Raw genomic sequence first — 15,302 nt, forward strand, 5'->3', positions numbered from 1 at the left:
TCTCTTTGATTTTCTGATATGCGGCTTATTCTTCTTTTTTTTTCGTCACTATTCTGCAACTCAAATGTACATTTTTTTGGTTGTTGTTTTTTTTTTTTACACCCAACTCAGAGAAGCAACAAAGTGGGCACTGGGGGCATTTTTTGAACCCATGAACCTCTTGACCCCAATTTTAACTGATTTATGGCTTCTAGTAGCCATTCATAATTACACAATGAGTTTGCAAGCCATCTGTGATCTATGTCCAGGCTGGGCACACAGTCAGGGAGGCAGCTGGCTATCAATCATTTACCTATTTTGCGGCATGCGCACACATTCACGCACTACAAAGAGCATCTCTTACAGTTGTTTATTAGCCTCTGCTCAAACACACCACCTACTGTAAAGCAAAGAATATTTGTTTTACAACTAGATCCAGTTTTTGTTACCTTTTTATAAAAGTCATCTAACAACATGCTAAATTAACAGTCCGATTAGCTTTACTTCCCTAATGAGCTTATGCCTGTCCACAGCTACAAAGGACTCTGGGTTGGCTGCCAATTACACCCATGAGGTGAGAACTGCTTTATTAAATCATCCGAGCTAAGACCGCCCCCATTTCCAGTACATGCTACAGGAATATATTATTACTATTTTTTCTGTATGTTTCTTTGAAAGAAAAAACAACTTAAATTCTTTTTTTTTCTTCAATATTCAAATAAAATGCATCTATATACATGACGCATACCACGTCCTTTCTAATCGATCTTAGAAGAACATTTGGTCTTTTCATCCCTATGTTGGGGAGGGGGAAGCCTGTCATTGGTCGCTGTCTCAGTAGGGCTATAAAAGTCGGTGCTCTGATGATTCTCTTTCCTCTTTCCAGACACAGAGCCAACAAACATACCAGGATCAAGGTAAGAAAGAAACCTGGCGTCCTTCAGTTTTGTTTCCCTACACACTCTGACACACATGCACACACATTTTTTGGGATAGCACAAGTAAATTTATCATTTCTAATCCCTGAATTTTCTGCATTTTCAGGGGCTGATTCCCACATGTGCACATAAAAAATAATTGCATGACAGTCGAGGCTGAAAAATTATACAAAGTGACTACCCAAAAAAGAATATTTGCATTTTCATTCTTGCATTTCTGTGCTGTGCACGGTTGCGATAAAGAAATAATCTGTAAAATGCATAACTGCAGAGATGAAAGTGAAAAGTACAGAATAGGTTTGACATCCAAAGCAAGCTTGTAAAAGCAAAGTATCAACAGGCTGCAAAAATATGACTGCAGAGCAAATTAGCTGAGCAAACTACATCCAAAGGGTCATTCCAAAGTTTCAGTGCTATTACAGCAAAATCACCTTTGGCCTTCATGCAAGTTCTAGGAACTGACAAAGTTTTATGACAGAAGTGGGGACTAAGGGTTGCTGTGCTGTGCAGTATCCTGGGAATCCAGAAATATAAATGAAGCTAAACCCATTAGTGCTTACTGTGTAATCAGCAAAATGCTGGGAACAGTTTGTTCTGCTATTTGTACTGTAAAGCACCTAAATGACACATGAAGTTTGTTTTTTTTAAACTAAATAATGATTTATTTGTATTCCACTTGGAGCTAACCCCCATTTTCCACTCAATAGCAGTATGCTCACACTTAACTAGTGGCAAAACTATTGTATTTCTAAATAAAACATTATATAGCAGTGTCTCATGACCACCATATTTACATGTCATAGTGCAGCATGTGACAAATGTAAACAGCTAACACTGTGCACTTCTTAGAGCATGGAAACAATCAAGGGGGATTCACTTCTTGTCTTTTTGGCAAAACATTGCAGTAGTGAGTTGCTGCATGTTAGATATATCAGTCTGAAAAAGTGTGATTATTTCAACAGATAATTTTACTGTATAAGTAGAATGAACCAATATTAGGTGATGGAGAAATGACTATTGATATATATATATATATATATATATATATATATATACATATGCTTCCTAACCTGATGGTGTATCCAAAAACATGGAAAAGCTGAGGGAATTTAGATCAAAGTCTATCTAGTTAAATGTTTCTGTGGCTCAATTGGCTTGTAGGTTTTGTAGGTAAGCTATTATTTAAGTCGATGGTGTCTGAGGTGGAATGAGATATTTTTAGATGTGTTAGGCTATTTACATTTTTATATTGCTTTTTAGCTACCCTAACTTTCACAGGAGGCTTCTTTTTTCCCCCCAGGCCATCTACCCATTCATTTTCTGCTGCTTATAGAGATTAGGGTTGCAGGGGCAGGAGTCTAAGTAGAGAAGCCACTTCCTCCAGTTTCCCCACGGGGATACCGAGATATTCCCCGGCCAGCTGGGATATAAAATTTCTCCAGCATTTCCTGGTCTCCTCTTTTGGTCATTACCCAGAGCTCATAGCCCTAAGTGAGGGTGAAAAAAGTACAGACATTCTGTGCTTAAGCAGAAGTGCAGATACTAGTGTTGTAAAGTACTCTAGTAAAAGTTCAAAAACAAATTCAAATTCTTTACTCAAGTGAAAAAGTACAGGTTATGAAATGTACTCAGAGTAAGAAAGTAAAAAGTAGCTCTTTGGAGGAAGTTCCACCAGATATTTTTGTTTAAAGCTAATTGAACCTTGTGCTATATTCATGTAATAATAAAGTATTATCAGTAGGGGAATGCAATTTTTTATTTCAGTCCAAATATTAATTCTAATAAATGTATTCAATTTGAATCTGGTAAGTAGAGCATGAGCAGAGAAAAAAAGGAAGGGAGATTCAGCCTGTGGGGAAACCTAAAATCAGTTTTGGAAGCACCTCTTGGATTATTCCTCAGATGTCCAGCACATGCAGTCTGGCGGTGGAATTCAAAATGGGGAAAATGTGGAAAGAGTAGGGACTCATAGGGAAGTAGAGGAGCAGAGAACTATAATGGAATCTAAAGAAACGGAAGTGGAACCATTTATCCCTGTCAATGGTGCTTATAAGCCTCAGAACCACTCACAGTCTTTGCTTGTCTACAAGTTAGCACACAGCCCTCCGTGACTGCCCAGCCACAGCAGCTTAGCCAATCCTGGCACAAAGATTTGAAAATCTCAGGTCAGTTCGATGAACCAGGCCAGAAAGATACATTGACATTTTCCCACCTTGCTTATCAGATTTAAAATGGACTGAAAAGGGGTTATAATGAAATCAGCTGTTTGGCCAGTTAAAGAAATTAAGTGGAGTGGCTGGGTCTCAGACAACATTCTATCAGCCAATGGGGAATGGTCAGGTGGAAAGGATGAACGGGACACTGGTGCAAAAGCTTAAGACACTGACTCACACAGAAATCAAACTGGAAGGAGCCCCTAAACAAGCTGGTGTATGACTACAACTATAAACAATTGTGATGTGACCTGTTATTTACCATTCTATATTCTCCATGGGAGATCACCCAGACTTCCAGTTGATATGTTTTTGGGCTGCACTCTAAGTCAGCGTTCAATGATCAACATGAGTATGTAGAGAAATGGAAGGAAGGTATAGAGGAAGTCTATGGCATTGCCAAACAAAATGCTCAAAAGGCTGCTGAAAGGAGTAAGAAGTACTATAACACAAAAGAAGTTCAGTGCTGCAACCCGGTGAACATGTCTTGATTAAGAATCTGACACCCAGGGGAAGACCAGCCAATCTGTTCCTGGGAGAACATAGTTCACATAGTAGTGAGCCCAGTGGGTTCTGACCTGCCAATCTATGAAGTGAAACCAGAAAGGGGAAAAGGACGCTCCAAAGGCCTGCACAGAAACTTCTTAATGCCCTGTGATCAATCGCCTGTTGACACAACTGGAGCCCCCCAGAAGGGACCAAAGAAAACAGGAAAGGAGGCACCGGCCTGAAACGCAAATTCAGGAATCTGAGGAAGACAGTGGAGATGAGTATGAGCTACATTAATAACCACTCCAAGCTTCCACCCTGTCAATGGAAAGAAACGGCCTTCTTGGTCAATCAGAGATGGATATTGTACATAACTGCACACCAGCAGGAGGAAAATTTGAAAAGCCAGTTTTCGTAGTTTTCGAGTTCAGTGAGCCTAGTGAAAATCTGGACATAAACTTACATGCTTAAAACTTGCCTGATGGGAACCTACCGCATGCATCCCTATCCTCAAATGCAGTGGCTGAACCTGAAAAGGCACCTGCCACAGAGAGCGAGAGAGGCACCCAGCAAGATGCATGACCTATGATAAGGGCAGCATTCCTTCCTTTTACAGTGTCCAGCCAGTATCCGTGTTGTTACCTGTGTGTCACGCTCCATTTCTCGTCCCATGGCTGCTACCCCTGCAGCCATACTTTCAGCCCTCCTTCATGTATGGACTCATGCAAGTCTGTGTGCAGACTGTTGCCATGAATAATTCATAGACTGTTCACAAACACCATTGCCATGGGCACTGAAAATGCTGTCTGCATAGTTAATTGCTCTTAATAACTCGTGGACTTTCCAAAGAATACCCATAGACTGTTTATGTGGTACTCTGTTACCAATTATGGATTGTGGTCTGTGTCTTTAAACTGTGAGCCCTGACCTTTGTTCGTGTGCAAGCTGGCAGAACAAGAGCTTCAGTGTCAATTTCATGAGAGACTAGTAAAAAAAAAAGAGAGCGAGAGAAAGTAGAAACATTTGTGAGAAGATTTTGCAATTGTTTAATGTCGAGACAGCATCTATTTTGTTGGGAAGCGTGCAAGAAGATAAAATAACAACAAATTTTAACACATTTTTTAATAAAAACAGTATTAATATTCTGTGATTTATCTAAGGAGGTTACACAGGTATAGGACATGTTTTATAAGATACGTTTGAGAATTATTTTTAAAGTAAACTTTGTTTATTTCCTCCCTTACTGTTAAATATTAAGTGTTATCTGTGATCTACGAAGTGGTCTGAATCGGGTCACTTGAGATTGATTGCTTTTGTCTCCACCCATTTAGCTGGGGGAAATCCTCATTCGAGTAAAAGTTCTCAGTGAGGAAGCACCAGCTTGTCACTTTTGTGGTTATTTCTCCCCTGCAGGTATGCTTACAGTGTTGAGTGTTACTAAAATGAGTTATGGAGGGAAAAAAAGGTGCATGTTAATACTATTCCAAGTATGAAAAGAATATGTATATTAGTTAGAAAGTTTTGCAATGTGTGAGCAAACTCCCAGCAATGGGTTAAATACAGCCTGTGATAGAGCTGTAATGTACGAGTGTAAACCCATTAATCTAGTTAATTCTAAATTGTTTATATATTTGAGATATATCATTTGAGTAAAAGTTTTCAGTGAGGAAACACCCGCTTGTTACATTTGGGATCATTCAGGGGTGTAACATGAGACCCAAGCTTTTTACTCTCAGATTCCACAGAGGGTGGATCAAGAGTGTCATGGGGGTAGGAATCTGAAAGAAGCCTTTCTTGGCAAAGAATACAGAAAGAAGTGAGTTCTCGCCAGAAATGAGGCAACTGTTGTTAGCTGGCTCTATATAAATGAAATAAAATTAAAATGATTTGAACTGGAAGCTAACTGACAAAACAAGCAGAAGCTGGATTTAGTTTGGGAGGAAAAAGGAAGAAAAAAAAGAAGAAAATTAATTATATCTGGAAACTGTGTGCGAGCGTGGGAACACAGAAAACAGAGATCTCAAGCGGGCAGGTCCCAAGGATTTAGGATAGGGTAAGACAAATGGGACCTGTGGAGAGTGCCAAGCCAGACAGGAGTTTGGCAACATAGATAAATTCCTTGTGGAGACTGGTCATGTGGCCAATGGTGGAGGCTGAGATGGTTGTATCATTTGCAGGGGTAGATGATTTATACATGAATGAGACACAAGTGAGAATAATCCAAATAATTCCAAAGGAGCAAGTAAAAGTAATGCAAGATACTCAGGAACTAACCAAAACATGGAGACTAGACTTTCACTGGACATAGAGGCAGGTAATCAGGCATTAACAGAAAGACAAGAGGGAGCTGAAATCACTGCAAACAATAAAAATCAAGACATAAACCAGAACACACAATCTTAAAATCAGACTCATCACTTAAATATCCATCAAGGAAAACAGAAACAGATTCAATTATATCAAAAGAAATAACACAAAACTGCTGGAAAAACTAGATGAATCAAAACAGGAATCCAGATTTCCAATAAAAAAGAATCAAAACTACAGATACTAGGGAAAAAACACTCAAAACTCAAACACCACAAAATAGCCAAGGACTGAAACATTGGGGGCATTTGAATACTGCAAAGTCTGTTTGCCAAATTTCAGAGAGCTAAAGATAAAAAAGAACATAAGGTTGGTAATCTGCTTCTCAAGGGTTCGAATCTGCAGCATGTTTACTTACAAAAGAAAGAGAGAAGCCAAAGCATAGATACTGAGTCAAACCTATCAATGCCTCCAAACACAAAAATCGATTGGTCTGATAAGGAAATGCTGACATTTGTGTTTCAAAGCAAATACTTTATAAAAATGTGCAGAAGCCCCTGGTCACGTAGAGTGTTTGGAGTGCCTGTGTCTCACTCTTCATATGTTTAGATTTTCGCCTTTCTTCAATATGAAAACAAACATGATGAAAAGACATTTTATGTGGTTTATAGACTGCCTGTGCAAATTAGATCAATATTCAGATTGATTCTTGCCTGAACTTTTACGTAAGTGTTATTTTCATGTAAGATATATTTTAAGTGTACAAAGAGCAGGTAAGGTCAAACTACTGTTTTTGCTTTTCAAACTATTTTTTAAAGACACTTATTGAACTTATTGATCAACAAGAACTCTCTCGTAATATCTTTCCTGACATTTATCCCCCTCGTTTTCAGGACCTATATTTTAAGTTATATTTTAATCAAGGTATTCCATTTACACGGCACACAGTTTTGCATTCTTCTTTACATTCTTAATGGTTCTAAATAGCGTCATAAAAGCAATGCAGAAACGATCTTCTTAAGAGTATTTCTTAACTTATTGACTTGTTTTGGGACTTTTGAGCTGATCAATCATCAGCCTTTCATGTTTGCGTGTTTGTTAAAATCTGACTGAGTATTTAAACTGGAGGACAGGATCACTCATTTCATCTCGCTCTATACAGAAGAGGTAAGGCTGACACAGGGCTCGTGTTTATGGTAATATGACTTTTAAATGCAATCGGTTACAGACTGTAAGATATGCTCTAAGACGTACGGCTTCATTATCTGTGTAATCTATCTGTAACAAGAGTTATCTGACTTTCGTAAAATTTTAAATGTGTAGAGTTACATGAATATTACGGCAAGTAAATGTGCAACTGTATAAGCAATGCAATACATGTTGCAATGGAAACAACCAATAAGGTTTCCCTTTTTCTTTACAAAAGCTTTCGGTATTGAGTTTCACTGCAACTTTGTCTCTTCCTGTACGATATCGTACTATACGGTGTCTTGTTTAACTTTAATTTTCCCTTTTTTCTCCTTTGATAAATATTTTTCTCCTGTTGCAGGTCCATCATGGTTCACAAAGTAGCAGTGATCGGGGCAGGACCCTGTGGTCTGACCAGCGTAAAGGCTTGTCTGGATGAGGGCATGGAGCCAACCTGCTTTGAAAGCAGTGATGACATGGGCGGACTGTGGAAATTCAAGGCAAGACTTTAGTCTAGAGAAAGATTCACTACTGACTGTGACTATTTTTCATATAAAATTTAATGTACAATTTTAAACTATTATTTCTTAACATCTGTTGTCTGGAACGTCTTCTCTGCAGGAAGTGTCAGAACCAAACAGAGCTAGTATCTATCGTTCCCTTACTATCAATGTGTGGAAGGAGATGATGTGCTACAGTGACTACCCAATCCCTGCAGACTACCCCAACTACATGCACCACTCTAAAATCTTGAACTACTTCAGAATGTATGCAGACCACTTTAAACTACTGCAATACATTCGCTTCCAGGTAGCAAGATAGAAAGAAGAGCGATCAATTTTATTATACCCTATATTAATATTTATATGTATAAACTGACCTGCTATTATATTTATTGTATCTTAGACCAAAGTCAAGAGTGTGAAACAGAGACCGGACTTTTCTCGCACTGGTCAGTGGGATGTGGTGACTGAGACTAGAGATGGATACGAGGAGAACCACATTTTTGATGCCATTATCTGCTGCACTGGTCACTTCAACTATCCTAACCTGCCACTCAAAGACTTCCCAGGTGAGTGAATATCTGTACCACCACATGATAAATGTTAAAACATGACTGTATAAAAATTCCACTCTGTTGTCTGAAAGGAATTGAGACATTTGAAGGAAAATACTCCCATAGCTGGGACTACAAGGGGCCTGAAGACATGCATGGGAAGAGAGTTGTGGTCATTGGCATCGGCAACTCAGGAGGTGACATCGCGGTGGAGGGCAGCAGAGTTGCAGAGCAGGTTGGTAGTGCTCTCTAAGTGCTCGGCTTTCTTCCTAACATTTTAGTGTCCCTTTTTTTGTCTGATAGTGTGCCAATTTGATGTGCCTTTTGCATCCTCATTCCTCAAGCTTTACCTCCTAAAATAAAGAGTACAAGGATGCCCTTCATCCCGTGAGATAAGACAATTTCACGTTAGTGTTACTTCTTTCTTTCTGTGTCTTGTCTTACAGATGTATCTGAGCACTCGTAGTGGTGCTTGGGTCATTCGTCAGGTTTCTGACAATGGTCTTCCAGTGGACAGGTTCAACACACGCTTTGTCCATATCATGTTCAGGCTGTTGCCAATGAGATTTCTCAACTGGCTTGGTGAGAAAAAGCTCAACTCCATGTATGATCACGCCATGTATGGCCTCAAACCCAAACACAGGTGGGATATGTAAATTCTTCCCTAACGCCACGGTTTCGCTGAATGCAATCTATCACATATAAGCTGATTGTCTCATCTTGTTTGCTAAACTGTTCACCATACCAAAATTGTCCATAGACTGTGTATCTGCTATGAAGTGAACACTATTTAAATCATAATTTGTCTATTGGGCATGTGGGCAATCGTGGCTCAAGAGTTGGGAGTTTGCCTCGTAATCGGAAGGCTGCCGGTTCGAGACCCGGCTTGGACAGTCTCGGTCGTTGTGTCCTTGGGCAAGATACTTCACCCGTTGCCTACTGGTGGTGGTCAGAGGGCCCGGTGGCGCCAGTGTCCGGCAGCCTCGCCTCTGTCAGTGCGCCCCAGGGTGGCTGTAGCTACAATGTAGCTTGCCATCACCAGTGTGTGAATGTGTGTGTGAATGGGTGAATGACTGGATGTGTAAAGCGCTATATAAATGCAGGGCATTTACCATGTAGTTTACCACGTAGTTATCAGAATATATTATTATATATGAATTTTACATGTCTGTCTTTCCTCTGCTGCCCTCACCTCATCAGGCTCTTCAGCCAGATCCCAGTGATCAATGACGATCTGCCCTTCCGAATTTTGTCTGGGTCGGTCATCGTCAAACCAAACATAAAAGAGATCCGTGGTTCCACTGTGGTGTTTGATGATGGCAGCACTGCAGAAAATGTCAGAGAACCAAATTATCTGATGTGCTTTAAATATTCCAGTTCTTAATGTCATTAAAAACAATTTCAGCTCTTCTTTCTTGTCCTCTTTATTACAGGTGGACCTGATTGTGTTTGCCACAGGATATAACTACGATTTCCCCTACTTGCCAAAAAATGCCATATACAAGTCTGGGCACCGTATTGGACTATACAAACATGTTTTTCCTCCAATCCTAGAGCAGCCTACCCTAGCTATTGTGGGTTTTATCCATTCTGACGGAGCCATCATGCCTCAAGCTGAAATGCAGGCCCGTTTTGTCACTCGTGTCTTCAAAGGTAAGGAATTTCCAATAAAAGAAAATTTAAAAACTGAGGTGAAATAAAATCTTTTACAGTAAAATATCAAATACATTGCATTTTACTAATGATTGACGCTGTGTTGTCTTCGTAGCGCTTGTTAAAAATAACACAGCATCCACTTATGCTTTGCGAGCTACCGCTCCAAACATTTTATTAACATCCTTATACCACACCACAGACCAGTCTTCTTTTATGCGCTCTCCCTGGAGGCATTCATGAGCTCCTCAATACAGGTTCTGAAACAACTTCACTTTTCTTCACAGTTTCATGTCCATCTAGTAGTTTCAAATCAGACACCGTCTCTGCATGTGACACATCAACATTTTCATCTTCCTCACCACATTGTTCCTCCTGAAATGTCTCTTTAGTCTTCAGTAAGTTGCGATGGTTCCTTCTGAGCACATGATCTTCTTCAGTTCTTACGTTCTTACATATGATCTTGGACCTGCTTCCTGAAGAACAATGGCTTTCCTGTTCCATGCATTCTGATCTTGGATTCTCACTACATCATCCTTTGCAAGCAATCCAAGTGCTCTTGTTCCCTTGTCATATTGCTGTTTTTGTTTCCATTTCAGATGCTCTTGCTTTTTATAATTTCTTCACTCTGCTTGCTCTCTGCATAGCAGGGCAAAGTTGTGTGTAGCTTACGACTCGTCAGCAGTTCTGCAGGGGATAAACCACAGTCAAGAGGAGCAGCCCTGTAGCTCAGCAGAGCTAAATAAGGATCTGATTGACTGTCTGTAGCCTTCTTCAGAAGCTGCTTGATGATATGCACTCCTTTTTCAGCCTGTGGATGTTGAGGACTTGATGTGACATGTTTAAAGCCATATTCTCTTGCGAAATTCTGCCATTCTTTGCAATTATAGCAAGGACCATTGTCACAAATGACAGTTTCTGGTATTCCATGCCTGGCAAAGATGGACTTCACATGTGTGATCACATTATTAGCAGTAGTACTTGTAAGTAGAGCAATCTCAGGAAAGTTAGAGTAATAATCTATAACCAACAGATAGTCTTTCCCATTAAAATGAAATAAATCTGTTCCTACTTTCCTCCACGGTGCTGTAGGACGTTCAGGAATCATCATGGGTTCCCTTGCCTGTCTGCTCTGAAACTTCTTACATGTTTCACACTTTCCGATCATGTTCTCAATGTCTTTATTAATACCAGGCCAGTACACAGCATCTCTAGCCCTCCTTTTACACTTTTCTATTCCCAGGTGTCCCTCACGTATTCTTTGAAGTACCACCTGTCTCAGACTACCGGTATGTGGTATCACGATCCTATTGCCTCTCAACAGCAGTCCATTTACCACGCTAAGCTCTGATCTAACATGATAATACTTTGAACAGGACTCTTTGGGTCAGTCTCCTTGGATATTTTCCATCACTGTTTGCAGCTCCCTGTCTGCAGCTGTCTCCTCACATACTTGTTTTATCTTTGCGTCAGACACTGGCAGAGACTCCACTATCATATTAACATGATCATCTACTTCTTTCTCAGTGGAGCTTGCTTGACACACCTGTGATGCTCGTGACAGTGCATCTGCTAAAGCTAAATACTTGCCTGGTGTGTATATCAAGTCAAAACTATACCTCTGCAGTTTCATCATGAGACGCTGAATCCTCGGCGACATCTCATTCAGATTTTTCTTAATGACTGACACAAGAGGACAATGATCTGTCTCAACTGTAAAGGTAGAAAGACCATAAACATAACAGTGAAAAATATCAAGTCCATATGCCAGCCCAAGACATTCTTTCTCAATCTGAGCATATTTGGTTTCAGCCTTAGTCATGGATCTAGAAGCATAAACAATTGGTTTCCAGCTCCCCTCTTCAGCTTGAGGTAAAACAGCTCCAAGCCCATTCTTTGAGGCATCTGTTGAGATTTTCAGACTCTTAGTTGGATCATAATATGCAAGCACTGGGCGCGCTGTCAGTGTGGTCTTTAAATCATTCCATTCTTGTTCATGCCTCGCTGTCCATTTAAATTCCATGGAATCACGAAGTAACTCCCTTAGTGCTGATGTTCTCACTGACAAGTTAGGTATGAATTTTCCAACAAAGTTGATCATTCCCATCACTCTGAGCACACCTCTCTTATCTGTTGGGTGTGGTATGGTTGCAATGGCTTTTATTTTTCTTTCATCTGGCTCAAGACCTCCAGCAGAGAATTTGTCTCCCAAAAATGTTATTTCCTTTACACCAAAATGACAATGCTTCCGGTGGCTTCAAATTTCCATCTCAAACAGAACTTTGAACTGCTATCGCTTCCACACTCTCGCTTTTACTCCTGGTACTATTTCTTGTCTTCATAGGGCTTGTTAAAAATAACACAGCATCCACTTATGCTTTGCGAGCTACCGCTCCAAAACATTTTATTAACATCCTTATGCCACGCCACAGACTAGTCTTCTTTTATGTGCTACCCCTGGAGGCATTCATGAGCTTTCTTAAATACAGTGCCCCCTGCTGGTAAACCTTATCATTACATCAACATCTACATATCAACACAGTCACTATCTTTACTCTTGCTTTCTCTCTTTTGCTCTTCAGGACATAAGAAACTGCCCTCAAACCAGGCCATGATCAAAGCTGTTGAGAATGACACCAAGAAGATTGCAAAAAAGTATTTAAAAACTAATTTTCCCCTCTTAAATTTAGTAATAATAAGAATATTTTTTGCAAATCATTTACCAAAAAAGTGAAGAAATCATTTAAACCTTTCAACCCTTCCTTGTTTAAAACTAGGTGTGTGGATCTAATATTCTATTGGTTAACTTATTTGTTTTTTGACTTATCCTCTTTACAGCTACGTTGTGTCAAAGTTAACACCTCTGCAGGTGGACTTTGTTGAGCACATGGACGACTTAGCAAAGGACATTGGAGTGCAACCAAATCTCCTCTGGCTCTTCCTCACAGACTTCCCTCTATTTAAGAAAGTTCTGTGGGGGCCTGTTACAGCCTACCAGTACCGGTTGATGGGACCAGGAAAATGGGAGGGGGCACGCAAGGCAATCTTCACTCAGTATGACCGCATGTACCAACCTCTAAAAACTAGACAGGTCTGAAAAAAGCGTTTATTTTGCATACTCTGAGTTTTGCTGTATGCACCGGTCAGCCAATCAAAGATGCATTCTTATAATCTTTTCATATGTCTCCTCCAGCTGAATGCACAACAGAGTTCAACGACAGGTTTCCTGATCAAGCTTAGCTTGACATTCATGGCTGGAGGAGCTGCAATCTACTACATCCACCGCAACCCAACCACCATCTCCACCCTCGTGTCCAAGCTGCGTCCACAATCAGTCTGATTGAATGAGAAACCCAGCACCAGTATCTCATCTTGCACCTCCTTTGATACTTAGGGTTTCAAAATAATTTGAGAAATAACAGTGAAGCTATTAAGAGACAATACCAGTCACTAATTCCCATAGTTAGTAACACCACACTGAAAACAATGACAGAGGCTTGACTTGGATTTGACATGTTGCATAAAATACCATTATAAGAAGATCTGTTAATGTCATATACTGACTCATTTAAGTACTGTAACCATTTCTAGGGTAACATATAATTAGGATCCTATGATTACTTATTTCTTTGATATGCTAAGAGGTTATACACTGTAAGATATTACAGCAGATTATCATGTTTTCTGTCAGCAGTATATTACATTATTAAAGACTTTAAAAGCTGTACTGAATAATTTATAAATATTCAGTATGTGCTCCGAATTGTTTGTTTTATTTATTAATTTATACGTTCTGTTTTTGATGTCTCTTGGCCTGTTGTATGAGGTTTAACAATATCAGTCTCTGTGAATCTGTTCACTTAACTTCTTATCAAATACAAGGTCAAGGGGTCATCGACACACTTGGTGTATGTGAGACAATGAAATAAGATAAACTTCTGTCAGTGCGTCCCAGGGTGGCTGTGGCTACAATGTAGCTTGCCATCACCAGTGTGTGAATGTGTGTGTGAATGGGTGGATGACTGGATGTGTAAAGCGCTTTGGGGTCAATAGGGACTAGTAAGGCGCTATACAAATATCACGATGGGCGTAGCTCAAGAGTTGGGAGTTCGCCTTGTAATTGGGAGGCTGCCGGTTTGAGCCCCGGCTTGGACAGTCGCTGTGTCCTTGGGCAAGACACTTCACCCGTTGCCTACTGGTGGTGGTCAGAGGGCCTGGCGGTGCCAGTGTCCGGCAGCCTCGCCTCTGTCAGTGTGCCCCAGGGTGGCTGTGGCTACAATGTAGCTTGCCATCACCAGTGTGTGAATGGGTGGATGACTGGATTTGTAAAGCGCTTTGGGGTCCCTAGGGACTAGTAAAGCGCTATACAAATACTTACCATTTACCATATAAAAGATGTGGTCAAATCATTGTAATTTTGTCATTAAACTACCTCAGAGCTGTTTGACTGAGAGAAGGCAAAAATACTTTTAACTAATATTTAACTAATATTGATGACCTTTATTACATTTTCTGTTAGTTATCTAAAAGATATAGTTTGGAAAATATTTTAGAAGTCCCTGTCCATGAATGTTGTTTTCTGCTAGAGAAAGTAGTTAAAAAAAAATAAAAGACCAATGATAAGTTTATTTATTACACTGTCAGAATCAGAAAGACATATCTTCATTGATACGAAGACATGTCTTTTACATTCTGCCCACTGGGGGCGTTGTTCTACAGCGCAGTCATGACTGTTGCAGGGACAAACACAAACATCTGCAGGTGCAATATCAAACTGTAATCTGGGTATAGTTTTACAAGGATGATGATTTTGTTAATAACTCTGTAAGTGATTATGGTTTTTGTAATTGTTTCAACTGTTTACACCTTTGGACAGTGTTGGGGAGTAACAGAATACATGTACCGCCGTTACGTATTTAAAATAAAAAGTATGAGTAACTGTATTCCGTTACAGTTACCGTTTAAAAAGGTGGTATTTAGAATACAGTTACTTTGTTGAAATAAATGGATTACTTTATTATTTTCCTGTTTCATATTGTGGCGGGTCAGGCCGGTTTGGGTTTTTTGGGTTTTTTTTTTGCCTGTTTGGGTTTTGTTTGACAGCTATGTTCTGTTGTTCCAGGCAGCAGCGTTACGGTTGCCATGGTGACGCGCTCTCTCTGCGAGCGCTTTTGTTGTTGTTGTTGTTGTTGTTGTTGTGCTAAGCTAATAGGCTTAAAAAATGTAGCCTAATGGTATGGGGCACCGTTTGTAAAGTGAAACATGCTGAAATTAACGGCAACATTTTTCCACATTTAGCTCAAAACAAGTCCTTTTTTACAACATTTAGTAAAATATTTGTAACTTTTCATATTTAAAACAGAATTTTAAATGTTAAATATTAAATCTAAATGTTAAATCTAAATATTATATTTATATCTAAATGTTAAATGTTAAATCTAAATATTATATTTAAATCTAAATCTAAATTTTAATTCT

General features: G+C 39.6%; 1 protein-coding gene across 2 annotated transcripts; it reads left to right on the forward strand.

Moving 5' to 3' along the window:
* Positions 1–868: 868 nt before the first annotated feature.
* Positions 869–13,587, forward strand: LOC146680174 (flavin-containing monooxygenase 5-like). 2 transcript variants are annotated; one of them, XM_085447268.1, is made up of 11 exons: positions 869–896; positions 7,476–7,614; positions 7,736–7,924; positions 8,021–8,186; positions 8,264–8,406; positions 8,618–8,814; positions 9,372–9,507; positions 9,605–9,824; positions 12,407–12,479; positions 12,663–12,915; positions 13,018–13,587. In XM_085447268.1, the coding sequence occupies exons 2-11, from the start codon at positions 7,483–7,485 to the stop codon at positions 13,162–13,164; spliced, it is 1,656 nt and encodes a 551-aa protein (XP_085303394.1). In that variant the 5' UTR covers positions 869–896; positions 7,476–7,482; the 3' UTR covers positions 13,165–13,587. The 2 variants fall into 2 exon arrangements, with proteins under 2 accessions (XP_085303394.1, XP_085303395.1); XM_085447269.1 differs by lacking the exon at positions 869–896 and adding an exon at positions 4,957–5,032.
* Positions 13,588–15,302: the final 1,715 nt, after the last annotated feature.

The sequence above is a fragment of the Copadichromis virginalis genome, linkage group LG23, assembly GCF_057382275.1.
Source record: "Copadichromis virginalis isolate Kocher_CV1m ecotype Utaka linkage group LG23, C_Virginalis_male_GT1.1, whole genome shotgun sequence".
NCBI lineage: Eukaryota > Metazoa > Chordata > Actinopteri > Cichliformes > Cichlidae > Copadichromis > Copadichromis virginalis.

Bases quoted from the DNA above. Each gene is read 5' to 3' on its own strand.
- LOC146680174 (XM_085447268.1), top strand. From the start codon at position 7,483: ATGGTTCACAAAGTAGCAGTGATCGGGGCAGGACCCTGTGGTCTGACC. The intron at 8,407-8,617 runs GTTGGTAGTGCT...CTTGTCTTACAG, and splicing joins GCAGCAGAGTTGCAGAGCAG to ATGTATCTGAGCACTCGTAG. The intron at 8,815-9,371 runs GTGGGATATGTA...TCACCTCATCAG, and splicing joins GGCCTCAAACCCAAACACAG to GCTCTTCAGCCAGATCCCAG.